The sequence below is a fragment of the Corvus brachyrhynchos genome, unplaced genomic scaffold (assembly GCF_000691975.1).
Source record: "Corvus brachyrhynchos isolate BGI_N302 unplaced genomic scaffold, ASM69197v1 scaffold200, whole genome shotgun sequence".
NCBI classification, from domain to species: domain Eukaryota; kingdom Metazoa; phylum Chordata; class Aves; order Passeriformes; family Corvidae; genus Corvus; species Corvus brachyrhynchos.
The window spans coordinates 6273259-6287681 of record NW_008236184.1 but is presented as its reverse complement, the minus strand read 5'-3'; the positions used below and the strand labels follow the sequence as shown (position 1 = coordinate 6287681).

Sequence of the window (14423 nt, the reverse complement as noted above, 5' to 3'; positions counted from 1 at the left end):
AGTGTTGGATTCAGAGTGATTTTTCCAGAGATATCCAGCATAAATAAGTGCAGTTTTGTTCCATGGAACACAGAATTTCCATCTTGCTCACATCCCATTTGTCAGCTGTGAGACCTGAGCAATGTTTGTGCCCTTGCTCATCCTGGATGACACTCAGTAACTCTTGGTCCCTGTAAAAGAGATCCTCACCTACCTGATTTCCACCTCATCTCACAAGTTCCCATTCTAGTAATGGCTTAAGCATTTATCTAACTTAAAGAAGTTAAGATTGTTCCTTACTGACTTTAAAAGGACTATTCATATGTATGAAGTACAAGGCTGGATCAAGCCTTGAGAGCAAGGCACTAGCTGGAAGACAGAACTCCAGGGACTGGAATAGACAGAGTTAGGTCAGCTCAATTGACTCTTCAAATCATCCAAAAGAGGAAGTCTCAGAGGAGGGCTGGGAGTGCTGGGGAAATGATCTGTCACTACCTTGGCTTTAGACACAACCAGCTGATTTAGGGAAGGAAGAACTCTCCCAGACTCTGACAGGGAAGATGAAGGTGAAAAGTAAAAGGACACAGGATGCTGAATTTCTATTTTTCACTCTAGTACAAGACTTGGAACAACTGGCAGCTGATCTATTCACCATTGAATCACACAGAAGTACAGAAAGCAGTTTGTTCCCAGAGTAAATCTTGGATCTACTTTTCCTTTTCCAGAATCAACCCTTGCCCTTTGCTCAGCCCTGTAACTGAGAGAAGCCCAGGCTCATATGACTCCAGTACCTTTCCATAAGCTTGCAGCACCTCCCAAGTGGTTAATTCATGGAAGCTGAGAGGATACACATCCCTCATAAAGTGGGGAGAAACTGCCACAAACGACTGGGCAGATACCAACAGCTTCGGCAATAGACAAAATATTCCCACCGAATGAAAAGTGATGGATTAGCCTGGTTTAATGCAGCCAAATTATCTGTGTAAAAATACACGCAGGACATGCTGCTGTGCCACCAACGGCACTTCACAGCAGCTTGTGTTTACATCTCATTCCCTGTCACAGGCTGTCCTGCGTGGGCTGGGCCCGGGAAGAGCTGCTGCCACAGAGCCTGGGAACACATGAAACCTGGGGCCTGAGCCCCAGTGCGTGGGCCCAACATCCAGCAGAGGCAAAAATTAAACACAAGCTGTTTACCTGATTACACCACTTCAGCAGTGATTGAAGGGAGATGGGTGTTTTTTTAAGCTTAAGGAAGAGCAAATTGTTAGAACTGAGAGACAGAAATCAATTCCACTCTGTAATTGCTATGGAAAGATCCTTGTATGAGCCTCACTGGAGTTTGATTTTGTACATTTGCAGCTCTTTGCATGACGCAGTTGTCACTGAGTCTGCATATCGTATCAAAATTAAGCTGTAATTTGAGCTTGGCTTAAATGAAAAGTGTGTTAAAACTTTGAAGTCCACATGCTATGGATATGAAATCCCATTTCAGCTATAATTAAGACTGGATTGCAACTGAAGTTTAATTCTTCAAACAGATCTTTAGAAACTGCCTCTAAACCCAACAGCTGGAATGGCAAATGAAACATTTGGGCTGTGGTAGAAACAGGAACATTGTACCTGGTTCTGTGACCTCATCTGGCACTTGGATACAACAGGCACTGAGGTACAAACCCCTCACAGACAAATTTCCCAACAAGAGCCATGGACAGTGTCCCTCAAGGACAGGCTCTGGATCTAAGCAGTAGCCCACTAACAGCTTAGAAGAGCTGAGGTCCTGCACTTCTGCCCCTCTTTGGTGGACTCTGGTGGTTTCCTGGTCAATCCTATCCTAAAAATCTGAGGATGAAAAATCAGCTAATGATTCTGGCAGATCAGCCTCCCACATGAATTTTGTTTGAGCCTGGATTCATGAACCAGGGATCTTTCCTTTGAACTTCATTTCCTCTTCAGAAATAGTTCAAAGCAGTTGGAGAACATGTATGCTAAAATCAAGCCTGAAAACCACCACAGCCTCACTTTAAATTTACACTTCATTTTTCTCCTGAGAGTTCTGCTGTTGCTTTCCATGACTTGTCAAACAACCCCGTTCAGATTTAGCACAGGATCTGCTGTTCCCATTCATCACGAGTCACAGGACTGAGGCACTCCAGCTGCTCCAGGGCTATACCCTTAAAAGTGGTCTTGCTGTGATGTTACAACTGCTTGTTGTTATGACCTTGGCTATTTTTGACAAAGAGATAAAGATGAAATAGGTTCTTGTTCCTAATGGCAGCTTGTACAAAACATCCTTTCCAAGGAAAACTATGCTATCCATATGTGTACAGCGTGGATCAGGCTATGCCAGACAGCAGCACTACAATCACTCTCCCCCAGGTGACACAGCAAGAAAGATGGTTTGGCATTATTATGCCAACATGTCTTTAATTACACTTTGGGCAAATACTGTATTTTCTCTCAAAACTAATTACAAATCAAACACTTTGAAAACCACTTTATTTTTTCACTACAACCTCTGTGTTTTGTTTACTTGGAAATTTCTCAATCTGGCACACACAATTTTGGAAGATTTTTGCTTTTAACTTGGGGTTCTTGCCCTGAACTTACTTTTTCCTACCTGTTGACCCCTGTTTTGAGAATCCCCTAGTAACCAGAAAGATTTCTTTGGTCTTCCTCACAATAAATAATGCTGATCAGAGTCAAAATGGTCTTCAATACAATCACCTGATTAACATCTTGAAAGAAAGACCACCTTATTCCTCACAGGTCTGATGATTTCAATGAGAGTTTTGTATAGATTTCACTGAAGTCTTTTTAGATGTTTCTTCAAAACAAACTCAACAACCACCTAAATACTTAAAGCAGATGAAAAGTCCTACTTGTGTAAGGATAAGCTTAAATTCTTTGCTGGATGGGGGCCTAAAGGGCTTGCAAATACAGATGGCTGTTAGCAAGACCCAGAAGAGGCCAGGTAACCACCAACAGGCAATTATATACCCCCCAGAACTTCAAGCCAGTATATCATACCGTTTGAAGCTAATTGCTTTGAAATAATTGGAAAGGTGAGCAGGTAAGTTCACACAGAGCATTTGCAACCTTGCTTTGTATTTAAAAAACCAGCAGTCCAGATTGCAATGACAAAACAGGCATGATTTAATAAAACGAGTTAAAAGGGAAGGGAAAGGTATGCAGTGGTTTTTTTTAAATTATTTTCCTTTTAATTTTTAGCATCATTAAAATGCTGAAAACATTTTATTCAAGAGCTTCTTTAGTTAATACCTCATTACTTCTCTTTTTATTGTTATGGTAATCAAGCCTTAATATATTGCAGCTTTATAGCATGAAATCAAGGCTAGGCCTCTGGGCATGGACAGATGTACAACAGCATGCAGTAAAACACAGGTACAGAGACATGCAGAGCTGAATACGGCACTGGGGTTTTTTATAATTGTTTAGCAATTCATCTGAAGTTATTTTAACCTTGACAACAGATGAACTCTAACATGTACCATGCTCAGTCACTGGAAAGCTACACTGAAAAGCAAGCTTTGTAACTGTTGTCTTACAGCCTGGGTTCTAGGAAAGCATGAAACCAAGTCTGAGCAAGATGATTAAATTGTTTGCATGACTACAGGCTGCAGCTGTAACTATTCAAAACATTTAATTGAGAATATTTTAGCCAAGGGAGAATGGTAACGCTGGGGAACTGCATTTTACACCAAAACTTTGCCTCTCCATAGGAAATTGGGGCTCAGTGTCAGAATTCAGATCCTCTCCAGGCATAGACACATCAAAAAAGCAAAACATTTGGATCTCACTTCTGGTTCTGAAGTGACACTTGGACCTTGTGCTGGAGCTCTGCTTATGGTTGAATTTCACCCATCAAATCAAGTGAAAGTTAGAAATAACTTTTAGAAAGTTATAATGGCTGTGTCTGCAGGGTGTTGAAATTGTATCTCAGAAAGAGTGAGTGTCTTAGATCTTCCCCAAGTAAATGATAACACACAACCCCCAGTGTCAGGGAGGTTCCACTTCTCAGCAGTGCTTTCAGGAGACATCATTCAGGAAACCATTCCAGCTCCTGGGAGATTTGCTAAATTTAAAGGGAGTGTTTTGGCTGGCGATCCCTCTCCCAGTGAAAGCACTTCAAACAGCCAACATGAAAAGCAATATGCCTGTGACTGCATAAAATCCCTGATCCTGAGGAATGCATTGGGAAGTTCTCAAGCCCCACAGGTTTGGGATGGCACCATTCAGCCACCAGCCTTGGTTTCTCCAGTGAACAGCCCTGCACAAACACCCCAAACAGCCTTTGTCACTGCAAATGCGTGACCTTCACTGGGTACCCAATAGTCATGAAGGAACAGGAAGAAAGTAGGTACAGGTGACACAGTATTCCAGTAGAAGTGAAAATTGTTTTCCACATTATGACTGGATAACAGTGAATCATGAATCTGAAATACCTGGTTAACCTCAGTTAGGCAAAGCTTCCAGCTTCTCTTTCTTGGAAATATTGATAGTAACAATATGCTGTATTCAGCCAAGATATTTTCATTTAAACCTTTGGATTTAAACAAAGTCTCCTAACAATGAAGAGTCCAGTCACCAAAAGTTCTAGTGTCAAGCACAAAGGTCAGCAGCTCTCAGGTGCAGTAAAACTAACTTTCCCTCCTAGGAGCATTCCACTGGGCAGAGCTTGTGGGATCAGACCTTGGGACAGGAACACGTGTTACCCAGCATATAACAAGTGGAATGAAAGACAGTGGGCACTATAGGCCAGCAAACACACTAATTATATTAATAAAATGAAAGCTTAAGTTTTGAAGCTAATCCTGGGCTATCATTTATAAAAGTTAACAGGGCATATTTAATTTAGGAATTGGCTAACGCTTCTCTTTCCACCGCTGAAACCTCATAAATGAAATATACTGGATCCTTGCCCAGTGCGGAAATAAAAGTTATGAATAATGTTTCTATCTCAATCATTGTCAGTGCTTTAATATTCCTAATTACTTTAAAAAGCTAAATATTCAATATAGGAAAAACCTTCTTTTTCTTTTATCTCCACTTGCAAGATTAGAGCAATTTAATAAGAGTCACTGGGTAGTTTTAGTCCACAAGACCATTCTGTACTTTGACATCTTATCCTTTCCTGGCCATTTTTACACAGAATGAAGTGCTTGTTACTCTGTGTGTGCATGTGTATAAATGTATAATCTATATCTTCATGTCCTTATTGGCATAGTCTTTTTTATTATTATTATTTTTAACTTCTGTTAGTGCACATGCACTGCACGCATACTCACTGTTAGGTTGAACTAAATCTAGTACTAAGAATAATCAAAAGATAAAATGAGTTCCTGAGAATCTATACAATACCTCTCAATTTATGGTATTATTTTTCTTTTTTAAAATATTGTTAAAGATAGACATTCAATATGTTATGCTGCCCAGTTTTTCCCTTGCCTACATTCCAGGTAATCCCAAAATGTTGCTTCAAATCCCATAGTATTTTCTTTGTTTGCATCCTTGCAATCATATAATCCCAGAATGGTTTGGGTTGGAAGGGACCTTACAGATTATCTCATTCCAACCCCTGCCATGGGCAGGGATGCCACCCCCACAACCAGGTTACTCGGGGTCCCATCCAACCTGGCCTTGAACACTCCCTGGGTCGGAGCATCCACATCCCCTCTGGATTAAAGTCCTTCCTCCCTGCTCCCTCCCTCTTCCCTTTTCTGCAGGGGGACATTCAGCGGAGCTGAAGACAAAACCCCAGGAACCTGTCCAGGAATCTGCCCCGCTGCCTTCAGCCTCTGGTTGTGTTCACCCTCAGGCACAATTACTTCCCTTTCCCTTCACCCTCAGGCACATTTACCTCCCATTCCCTTCTAACACCTCCCTCTATAGATCCCTTCTCGGCTACCTTCTTGCCTGGTAACGATGCTTCTTTCTTAAGATCCCAATCAATATGGGAGAAAGGGAGGAAGTCAACACAAAATGAAATGTCCATTCAGTTTCATTTCACAGCATCTCTCTCCATGCAGCTTTATTTACTTGCCTGGTGCACAAATAGCCTTCATTTAACAAGCTTATTCCTGTTATGTCAATAATGTCTCAGGCCTGTGTTACATCACACTTGGATGTTTGTGCTGCCTGTTCCATTCCAGCATGAACCAACCACTTAAACTCACTCTTCCCAATTAAAAGAGTTTAACAAACACAGCTTTGCCAACTGAAAGAATTAAAAGCCTCAAGTGTGGATTAATTCCCTAGCAAAAGGTGCAGAACTCCCAACTCCCATTTCCCTAACTTTGGCGATATGGATTTAAGGAATGGATTTTAAGTCAGAGGAGAGAATCTGGGCTGCCTGAAAAGTCAATGGCAAAACTCCCACTGGCTTGAACAGGACATGAACTCTATCTGGAGAGGGTGCTTTCCAAACAACTCCAATACTCCAAAGAGTATTTCATGAAGAATGTGCTGTATTAAAGATTTGAGGGAGGAAAAAATCTTCATAGAGCTCTATTATCTGTACTGGTATCCTAATAACAGTACCAAAAGATTAACAGCATCCTCCACTGCATTTCACATTTCTTTGCAAAACACAACCCAAAAAGTCCAATGTCATTATCCTAGGAAAGGGTATGCTCACATATTCATGGATCCACAGAATGGTTTGGGTTGGAAGGGACCTTAAAGGTCATTTTGTTTCAACCCCCTCAATGACATGAATTCTTACAAAATAACCAGCAGACAACATTCATTTTTCCATTCAAAGCATCCAAGTTCTAAGGTCACTGCTTTACAAGGCCTGGTTTTTAATAGCAACATAGACTTTTATCCTATTTTGGTAATCTTTACTCACCACTTGAGCAATCAGTGCCTCCCCAGCCTGGTTCACAGTGACACGTGTCAGGAGAGACACATCTTCCATGCACACACTCCTCTGTGCACAGTGCTGTTAAGAGGAAACAACACACAGCATCGTAAACATATTAAGTGGTTGCTAAACATACTCTAAACAATGCCTTAGAGAGCAATATTTTGTTTAGAAATATTAAACAAAGTAAACACACAAAAAAATAATTACTTGCAAGATTTAATTATTGCTAAGTGACCAAAATAAAATATAGGTCTCTTGACAGCGATAAACTCATTTGTCACTTCAGCTCTGTAATGAAAAACTTGCACACCAGAAATTCCTTTGGTTAGCAGTTTTGCTTGGTAATAAAGTTTTTACCAAACTGACATTTATTATTATTATATTACAGAACAGCAGCTTCTTATATTGCACTCAAATTGCAACTGCTCATAAGACAAAATGGAGCTCAGTCTTGAAAGTGTATTAAGATCCAAAACAGATTTGTAAAAAACAGCCCCAGGAAAATAAATAATTTTACTCCATGATGCAGTGGCTGTAAGTGCAGTCGTGTCTTTTCAAGGTCAGCCAGTTTTCCATAACTACAGTCCTCACTGGTGGAATATTGGAAATTCAATATCCTCAAGTTCAAACCAAGACAAACTGGTTGGCTGAGGAACAGCTCATAGTTTTTAGGATTCTCTTCTCCTGTGCTGTTTCAGTGTCTGACAGTTTCCAGTGTGTGCCCATCACATACTAAAGAACTTGGAGAGCACTGAATAACTGCTTTAAAGGCTGAACTTTACTGCTTACTGCCTTGTGTCCATTTTACCACTTAGGACACTGCCAAAATCTGTGTGTGTCAAAGATTCAAACTGGATGGTTAAGTTGGAACACATAATTTCCATCTAGACCAACATGTATGAGCTATCAATAAATATGATGCAGTGGCAATGAAGTCACTGTATACATATCTATAATATACATTATTTAGATCATACATAACCTATGGCTGTATATCCTGTGTTTTTATATCAGATGGGAAATGTGGGTATTTGAGCTTACTTTACCAAAAACTGGCTGAAGCTGGACTACAAAAGACTTATCCCAAGACAAAGTTAATTCCTTCCTGTCTAAACCAAGGCCAGCAAAGCTGATTTGGGAAATAGCTTTGGGTTGATGTACTGAAAATGAGGCTGAACTACCCAATTCCTTTGAAATCAGCCAGCAAACTTTCTGGAAGCTTCCCTGACCTGCAGGTGAAATGAAAGCTGGAAACCTTTCAGCTCCCAGGTACCTCCTGGGCCAAAAGTTCACCACCACTGCTTTGTAGCTTTGAATGATTCCTGCTACAACTGACATTCCGGTTGGACTCCCAGACTGGATCACACCTTGGACCCCAGTCAGGCTGCCATCAAAGCTTATGGAAACATTTTTCTGCCTATTCTGTGGCTGGGTGATTGCAGAACAAACCCACTGAGCTGTTCACAAAACATTTAAATCCAACTTCAAAATGCAGGTGAACTTAAAATAATCCTGTGGGACAAACTTTCCTGCTCTTTTATCCAGCAGATCCCACGTGACCAGTGATTAGAAGGTTGCCTCATTAAAATGACTGCAAGATCTTTCTAAATTAATCATTTCCTTTCTACGTTTGCTGCATGTCAAAAATGCAATTTATTCTTATTCCATATCTTGTGTTTAGACAGTATTGCAGTGGGCATGAAATATTCATAGCTAATCTCTAGTCACTAATTGTCCTAATCTTTTGTGCATTTATTTTACTTGAGTTAGGCTTTCTGGAGACAAGTGAGGCATCCTGCTTCACCACTGTAGGCTGAAATTCAGGAGAGGATATTAGATAAACAGGATTTTCCAATAGAAATATATACACCTTCATGCAGTCATTTGAAAATTGCTGGTTATCCAGAACAAGGAGAAGGCCATATATAGAACGGTCACAAACTTAGAAGTTCTTATTCAAACTACAGTGTGCTAAAAGAGGTAGGATATGCTGGCATAGAGATACCTTGGGAATTGTGCCCTGCACAGCTTTAGCTGAGAGTACATTTCTCATTGATGTGACATCCTAGTTTTGTAAGAGATGCGGAAGTCAAAACTGAGATTTTGCTGTTGCCTGTCTGGACATTTACAAAAATAAATCACTCTAACATGCAAAATGTGTAGCATTTTTTACACATTTTAACTGGACCACGTTCTCAGCTCAAGGCAAATGTTGTGAGCAAGAAGGCTGATGGGGGACTAGTTCTTTACTCTTCCAAATAACAAAACTCCTGCACATTACTGGTCTAAATTTAGTTGATTTCCACACAAATTTATCACACCTTAACTATGTTAACATAAATACGACATCATAGTAACTAATTAAGCAATAAAGTTTCCTTAATCACTTGTCTAGCTGCATTCCCACGGGAAGAGTGCCATGTGAGACTTAGCAGCAAGACTCAAGAGAGAATTCCTCATTCTAAAGCACTCAGTCACATGAAAAATAATAAAAAATACATTATGAAGAACTGTATCCTTGTTTTCAGGTGTTCTGAAGTCCCACATCGCTGAAGATGACAATGTTTAATAAGCAATTAAAGATTTAAGTAAGGTGAAGATGCTTCTTGGAACTGTGGGTTCTCTCGTCTCTGGTTGATTAATTGCTAAACAAGTAGCTGTGAGCTCAGAGCTCACTAGTGACTAATCCCATATGTGGAGGTCACAGAAAACCCCCATTTTTAAACAGAGAAGCTTTGTTAGAAGTAATTTTATATTAAGTGGCAAACAATCAGACTCCTGCACTGACTGATTCAAATCAGGCTTATAAAGGTCATATTAGGGTACAGCTCTAAAGTTTTACCGTAGCAAATAAAATTTTGAATTTCTCCTATAAAAGGGAAGTCTTGCCATGCTCAAGTCTTTAGAGTTTAAATTAATTTTTCATTCTATTAACATTCAACATTATAGGATACAATGGTCCCCAAGGCATTCTTCATAATACACTTTGTACAGTGGTTTGCAAATGATCTTACTAGTTAATGGAACTATAAAAATTACTTGCACATAAAGGTCAAGAAAAATAAAGATAAGTATATACTTTCTGACACTGTCCTGTTCAATACTCAGCTAAAGGCCCCTGGAGTAAAGAAAACTTGTCCTAATGCAAGGAATATAATTCCTCCCAATATAATAGCCCAAGCACTTCAACCTTTGGAATTCCAGACTTTTTATGTCTGCATTTTCCCTCGACCACTTCACTTGAGCAATCCAGCACCCCATTGATCAGTGTATTATTAGCATTCTTGGCATGAGTTTGACATCAGTTTGTAGTTTGATTCAGCCCGGTAATAAAATGACCTACATCAAAGCCCTGCCAAAATGCCATCTTTGTCGCAATGTGTTTAGCATGAGTTATTTGCCCACATTCAAGGTTACGCAGCAACTGCTCCTTATCATGCAATAAAGGCAACAAAAGGGTTCTGTAACAATCCATTTGATGCTTATCACTTACTTTATAATTACAGACTGGGCTTTTTTTAACATATAAGGTCAATCCTCAGGGAAATAGACCTAAAGATTAAGCTCTTTTCACACCTGAAATGGCTGTACTGAGGAATGGATGTTAGAGAAATGGATTCCTCTAACACTAGTGCTTATTCTTTAACTGTTGTCCAGAATTTGAATTCAGATATGATAAATGGTTTGTCTCCTCTCCACAAAGGTATGAAGTGGCCAGAATATTGCAATGAGGAGAAGAGCTCAGTGGAGCAGACGGGAGAATACTTCCACTGCAGAATTCCTTCAGGTAAGGGGCACCACAGGGAGTTTATCCCAGACAAAAGCAGGGACGAAGAATTGCTCTGTCTACCTTGGTGCTGCATTCGTCTGTATGGACCCAAATCATGATGTTGCAGGGTTTAACTTCGTTGTTACACACACTGTGACACCCTGCTCATCACCACATCATCAACCCACTGATGGCTGGCATCAACTGAGCTGCCAAAATCAGCCTCTTTCCCAGAGGTCAAAGTGCATTTAGGGAAGAGTTTCATCCTAGGAGAACTAGTATGGAGTGATTTAGCTTGAAAAAGTTTCATTACCTTGTCCAAAAGTATAACCTATGCATTTATTTCACAAAAGACAGAGTCACAACCAACCTAATTTGTGCTTGCACTAGAGTGTGGTAACATTTGTGGTGGTCCTTGGAACATGTGGGAGTTCACAGCCACCAACCCAGCAACTTCCATCTGCCATTGTCCCACTTTGCCGTGCCAGACAAGCAAAATATCTCCAAAACAAAGAGCAGGATAATTATAAAGTGTGAAGAACCCAGAGCAGAAGAGAAATCGGGCTCCATGAGCTGTGCTTGCTCATGGCAGAGTGTGATGCTGGAGAGCCATGCCGGAGCATTCCGTACATGCTGAAGTTTCCTGGGCTCTGTGGGATTCCTGCCCAGGATCATAGAGCAGCCAGGAGGTGACAGAAAGCATAAATAATTGTAGCTACATTATGATAATGGAAAACATTGCTAAATGGAGATATGGATGCTGCCATGAGACACAATGAGAAATTCAGGCACTCGCCTGGAACTGCACAGAATGAACTGGTTTATTTGGACTGCACACGAGACACAAGGTCATTGCCTCAAAATATCTTCTTTTCTCTGTCCTACCTCTGCCAGTTTTTCTTCACTATACACTGATCTCGCCCAAACTCTGACCAGTTTCATTTATTTTCTGTGAACCAAGGGTAAACCTGCATTTTTTTCTTTTATATTGCTTGTATTTTAATGCCAGATTATTTAACCAGTTTGCCCCATGCTAGATAGTTGTTGGACTAAACAAAGCAGAAATTTAACAGAGAAAGTGATGTTTTCCTTCAATATTTCACATGTGTCCCTGAAACAATTTGGGTCATTTTAGCACGTTCCTCCATTCCCTAGTGCCACTTTTAGAGTAAAGAATGATTTTGTCAGGTGAAATAGGTGTTATCTTATGGCCAGTGGTTTCAGATAATGTAACAAGTTCAAAGTAGATGAAAACAGATGAAAAAGATTCTTGCTCCTTATCCATTAGGAATCTATTCACTCAGGGCCTCTCTGGTGCTTCCATCTAAATGTACTGGCCTGGGTCCAGGTTGTGCTGAGTCTACAATATCAGCTTCATTAGATAAGCCTGTAGTCAGCATTTGGCTGGATTCTCTTTGACTGTGCTCAGGAAAGGGAGATTTGATAGCAGATGAAAGATGACTACAGCTAATGCATCCAGGTAGGTTTTCCTCATTCTTAAATTACTGCTTATTTGTGGAATGGATGATTTCCTCTCTAAACCACTGACTTTCCATCAGGAATCAAGCTGATTTGATGGTTTCCTGGATAATTGTTTCAATGAAGTGGGATAATAGCTCTTCGCATTGCTTAACGTCTATTTCTGTGGTCATCACTCAGGATACATCCATTAATTTATCACCTTGGAAAGCACTTTCATGCAAGGTTTAGCAACTTCCAAAGATGAAGAGATCTCAAAGCCTGCTCAGGCTTTGAGGAATTTTTTGTTTCAGTGCATGGCAATCCTTCTTTTTCATCTTCCCATGAAAGCACCAGTGAAAAATACAAACCCAAGGAGATCAATGTGAGCAAAGGAAAGATGAGACTGATGCAGAGCAGATAACAGCAACAGGTCACAAGATCAGCTCCTTTTTCCTGTAAGTGCAATTCCACCACTTCTTTTGCAGACTTAGAATTACTGACTCTGCATCAATGCCATCAGAACAGAATCAATGGTCTTTTTGTTGTCTGGGACATGGGGATCTCTGACCATTGCCTCAGTGAGGTATTGATCTGTTCCGGGTTGTGTTATCCTCAGTCTTGACATCAGGCCAAAGCTCAGGGATTAGGCTATGCCAGACATGACTTGTGAATGTCTGAAGTAAAAGACCTGTGGAGATACATTTTGAGGATTTTGTCTTTTCCCAAGAGCAGAATCTGACATGTGTCAGTGCCATCACTGACAATAGCTCAGTAAATCCCTGTATCCTTTTGCTGGGACATGAAGATTTGTTAATAAGCATAAACTCTATGGTAGTTTTTTACCCTTTCTATCACCAGGTAAATGCCAGCCTGGGGTTCTGATCACTAAAGAGGTGAACACAGAGCCTTCCACATTCTTGAGTGTCCCAGGCTTGTGGCATGGACTAGTTTAGGGGTCCTGGAATAATTCCAGCCAGATCTCAAAGTTTGAGACTCCAAGGGCCCTTCAGGAGGAACGCTCACAGTTTACTGCCACCAGAGGAACTGGCACTGATGAGAACCTCCTTTAATCCATGTTGCAATCTGTTGCTTTAGGCCTTACTCTAGGGAGTGGATAGGGAAGTAAACTGTGCCAGGGGAAGGGCAGGGTAGGGACAAGACTGTCACTTGCTCTGTGTGCCCTGAGAAATGCAAGACTGGTGGAGCACAGTTTGGAATCCCAGTCTGGTTGGTTCTGAGGAAAAGCTGACCTGGAGCAGCACATCCCTGAGACAGGAATGGCATCGCATCACTGACCATAAAATAGTGACAGTGACAGTGACAGGGAAGTTTAGAGCCTGCAAAAGGGGAGGCCAGGGGAACCACACATTTAACACTCTTTGTGGCATTTTGATGCCCCATTGGTTTCATCTGCTCTGGTGGAGAGAGGGAATAGGAGATAGCACTCACCACTTAATGATGTCTGAGTGAGAGCTGCAGAGCAGCCTCCTCATAGCAGCAAATGTCAGAGAGCAGGACTGGGGTCAGGAAGCTGAACTCTATTGTACCTTTGGCTGTGTTAATAACAAGTGCAGGAGTTGAAGGCACAAAAAGGGATGGTGGGAAGGCACTGAGAGACTCTGAGCACTCAAGTGCATCTGCCCTGCAAAGTGGACAGGTTACAGGGCTGGGAAAGAGCAGCACTAATCCCTTAGTCTGGAGATATAGTCACAGCTCAGCTCTGGACAACGGAATGGGTGCAAAGGCAGGAATCGGTTAAGTGTACAAAGGAGGCAAAACCTGCAAGAAAGGCAAAGCCTCTGTGCAGTGCCTAATCCCAACTCACACTTCAGGCCAAGGTCAGAGACATCCACACAGGGACTGCTGCTCAGCCCCAGGACTCTGGAGGGATCAGGACACACCAGAGCCTAGGCTTTACCTTGTGGCAAAGAGAGAAATTCCTCCTTCAGGTGAAATCCTGACCCTCTAAGGTGAGTCACACTCCCAAATCCTTTACCAGTTTGTTGGGGGCTAGGATTTTTGTTTCTTTCTCTTGTGGAATTCTGTCCCATCTGTTGCTAAGAGAAAATAACGACCAGTACTTAAGAGAGACAAAAAAAATGGCCAAGGTGGGGGAAGGATGCAGCTGGCTACTCTTACTTGGGTTTTATTTTCTTTGGAAGGGCAGAGATTCCACAGATTTTGGGCTGGGGGAAGGGGCTGGGCATAGCACTGGGACATTATTAACACCTGACCTCACTGAAAAAGGACCCTTCACCTTCTACTTGGGTGCTTCAGGGAAAAACCTGGGACCCTGAGCCCCTCCAAGGGAGCCTCTCCTGGCAG

At 41.3% G+C, this 14423-nt stretch overlaps 1 protein-coding gene across 1 annotated transcript in view; it reads right to left on the bottom strand.

Moving 5' to 3' along the window:
* The window catches only part of MEGF11 (multiple EGF like domains 11), a 255687-nt gene that overhangs the window by 162839 nt on the left and 78425 nt on the right, over positions 1–14423 (bottom strand). The window contains exon 6 of the mRNA XM_017737045.1: positions 6851–6943. Within this exon, the coding sequence (XP_017592534.1) occupies positions 6851–6943 (93 nt within the window). The remainder of the gene's footprint in view (positions 1–6850; positions 6944–14423) is intronic.